This window comes from Loa loa (assembly GCF_000183805.2).
Source record: "Loa loa unplaced genomic scaffold supercont3.317, whole genome shotgun sequence".
Classification (NCBI taxonomy): domain Eukaryota; kingdom Metazoa; phylum Nematoda; class Chromadorea; order Rhabditida; family Onchocercidae; genus Loa; species Loa loa.
In genome coordinates, this window is record NW_018108497.1 from 29,742 (window position 1) to 33,189 (window position 3,448).

Here is a 3,448-nt window from a genome sequence, read left to right on the forward strand (position 1 = left end):
ATTTCCAGAATTTCATAAAATAAATGATAAGATTTCGATATCATTTTTTTTCTCTCACTTGCTTCCTTCTTCCTTATCAATTACCTTATCAATTCTAATATTTGGAGTTGAAACAATTAGTGATTATGAAAATATTTTATCTAAATGATTTTCTTCATATCTTCTTAAAGGCTTATATTTCCTTTCTTTTTTCAAACAGAAAATTTCATATTTCTATTATTGAAAGCAAAAATTTCATATTTCTATTTCAGTTTTTTTTTGAAAATAATTTCATTTTCTTTTCAAATAAAATTAAAATTTTCAAATATAACTGAAAATTTCCTAATCTCTTTCTAATAATACTATCATGTAAAGGTAATTAAGGAATAAAATTTAATTTCGATTTCGTCAACCAGAAAACTTATAATTTCAAGAGTTTATAGTTATAATTTTTTATGAAAACATATAATTTCTCATTATAATTTCAAGTTTTTTTTTGCAGATATTAACTAATATAACTACTGCTCAAACAACTAAAGATGCCATTCAATCTGTTTTTCTTTTTTGGATGAAACAGGTAAAAAAAAAAAGAAATCAACGATTACTTATTAATTTGAATTATGAGTAAGTTTGGAATAAAATTTATTTAGTAAATTTGAAAACAAAATTCAAATATAATTGAAAAATTTTCAATTTCTTTCCAATAAAACTATTATATAAAAGACAATCAAAGGTTTGATTTTAAAATTTGGTTTGATTTTATCCATAATGAATTTGATGAAATACAATTTTCACATTGCTTTGATATCACATCCATTTCTTCAGACAATGAATCAATTAGAAAAAGAAAAAGCTAACCAAAAAGTAAAATATAATATAAAAATATGAAATAAAATAAAACTTACTCAAATCAGATTATCATATCAATGAAAGACTTTGAATTGATATCAAAAAATAATTGAAAAAAAGGTACTTTTTTCCTTTCTTTTTCTTTTTTTTTAGTTCTGGGCGCATTTGTCATTAACAATTGCTCTCGTATTTATATTTCTTCTACCAATAAGTGGACTTTTTTTCTTCTGCAATCAATGTTGTTGTAATTATGGCAATACAAAGCGTAACGATGTTTGTCAAATTTATAATTCATTCTTTAAGAACAAATTTCCATATGTTCTAACATTAAATATTTTTGGAATTCTCATTTCAATTCCTAAATTGTTTAATCAAAAATTTCATTTAATTAAGTACAACATAACTTTAATTCCTAAATTATTTAATTAAATATTTTACTAACAATATATTTTATGAATGTAAAACAAGATTTTAAAAAATAAAAAATTGCAATTTTTTAGACTAATTCATTTGAAATAATTCCTTGTTGTTATTTGGTATTATTAATTGGATTACAAGCTGTTATGATAGGATCATTAATGATAAGCTTAGAAAGTGTTGATCATACATTCAACAATACAAAAAACATCAACAAATTCGTCCGAAATATTTCCAAAGGTTAAATTGAATAATTAATTTCAATTAAAATAATTACTATCATTTAACACACTAAATTAATAACTTCAATTGTTTCGATGAAATTTTTGAAACATGTTATTTTTATTAACATGTTTCAAATTTCATCGAAATAATTATAGTAATTAATTTTGAAAATTAAAATATATTGTATGTTTGGCTTATTTTTGCTTATTATTCTTTATGGCATTTTTTTTTTTATCAACGAAAAATTTCAAAATATAATCAGGAATAGTGAAGAAAAGTTCTAAAGTCTTCACGCTAGAAAAAAAATTAATTAATTAAGGAAAGAACAACCATTTTCAGTAATATTTTGAATTAATTAATTAATTATATTAGAATACCTTTTAAAAATTACAAAATAAATAGAGTTCTATGCAAATAATTTCAATCTATCAAGGTATTCATGAACTTTAAATGATATCAGCTATATCGCTACAATTAATTGGATTATTTCTTAATTAATTTTTCCAAAATGATTTCCTTGTTTTTCAGATACCATAAATGTAATTAAAATTATATTTGATGATGTGAAATGTGAAATGCATATGACACTGGATATGACATTCAACAAAATTCGACATCTTCTATGGCAATTACCAAGTAATACATTTAATTATTACAAGGAGACTGATGGATATATAAATATGCAAATGGTTTGCTTTTTTCTTTTATTTAATTTTAATTTCAGAAAAATCTTTCAAATAGAAAAAAATTTTTTAATAATTATGCTAAATTTTCAATATTTTCCAAATGAATATGTATATATATGCTTTTTCCTATAACTAATTATCAGTGTCGGTTAGATTTTAAATTTTGGATTATCAGATTTATCATTTTCTAATTTGATACTTGACGATTTTGAAAGTAAATAAAGATGGAATGAAAACGATTAATTATAAGAAAAATATTGAAATGTACACGCTTAATAAACTAATTGTAGACAACAAAATTTGATCTCGATGAATTGAAATTTAAATTTAAAATGAAAATTTTTGAAGGTAATTAATGATATGAAGAATATAAGTTGGACATTGAATAAAACTACTACATCTTTGCAAAAAAGTATATGTGATATTCGCAGTTTACCGATAATTTTGCAAAAAAAGTTGGAAAATTTAACAACGCTTATCGACGATATTATCAGTTATGCTTATCAAATAAATGTGGTTAATATCTTTCTCATAATTATTATGCAAATTATTTTACTGTTCACCCGTATTTTTTCAATCACTTTTTATCATTTTTTTTAAATTATCATAACCGATATCATTTTAAGCTAATGTTGCTTTATTACTTAATGAATTAACTTATTTCAATTAATTTCAAATTTTCTATTTTATTGACAAAACAAATTTCCACTGCTTATTTCTTTTTGCTAATTAATTTATAATTTTATTAAGCATTACAATAATGTGCATCAAATGAATAACACATGGAATAGCCTGGATCATTTAATGTTTAATACAAATGAAATGGTATTAATCATTTTTTTTTCCTTATTTTCTAATTATTTGCTGCAAAATTTTCATTGATAGCAAATGAATTAATGCTTGAAGTGCAAACTTCTATCTAAGGTTACCTGCAATAATTCATTATTTTATTAATTAAATTATGACGAAAGATAAATGAAAAATGATAATTCTTAGTAACTGATATTTTATCACTTATCATTTTGTTCAACAAAAATTACATCATATCCAATAAAAAGGAAAATGTTACTCTTACTGATAATATGATAATTATTCTTAGAAAAACATCATGGAAGAAGGAAATGGATTAATGGATGATGCTAAAAAAGAAACGATGAAATTAATTGGAATAATTTACAATGGAAGTGTTGATATCATTAAATTCATTCAGAAAAATTACGAACAAATGGATAATATTCATAAACAATATATTGAAAGTAAAAAAAAAACAAAATTATTTTAAATATTTGTAA

General features: G+C 21.5%; 1 protein-coding gene across 1 annotated transcript; it reads left to right on the forward strand.

Moving 5' to 3' along the window:
• Window positions 1-481: 481 nt before the first annotated feature.
• On the forward strand, window positions 482-3,412 carry LOAG_13751 (prominin; the record flags this gene model as incomplete). The annotated part of the gene is made up of 6 exons (XM_003149258.1): window positions 482-556; window positions 982-1,101; window positions 1,329-1,485; window positions 1,999-2,159; window positions 2,505-2,672; window positions 3,256-3,412. Coding segments are annotated over 6 exons (837 nt in total), but the record flags the coding sequence as incomplete, so codon positions are not given.
• Between the last annotated feature and the right edge of the window lie 36 nt (window positions 3,413-3,448).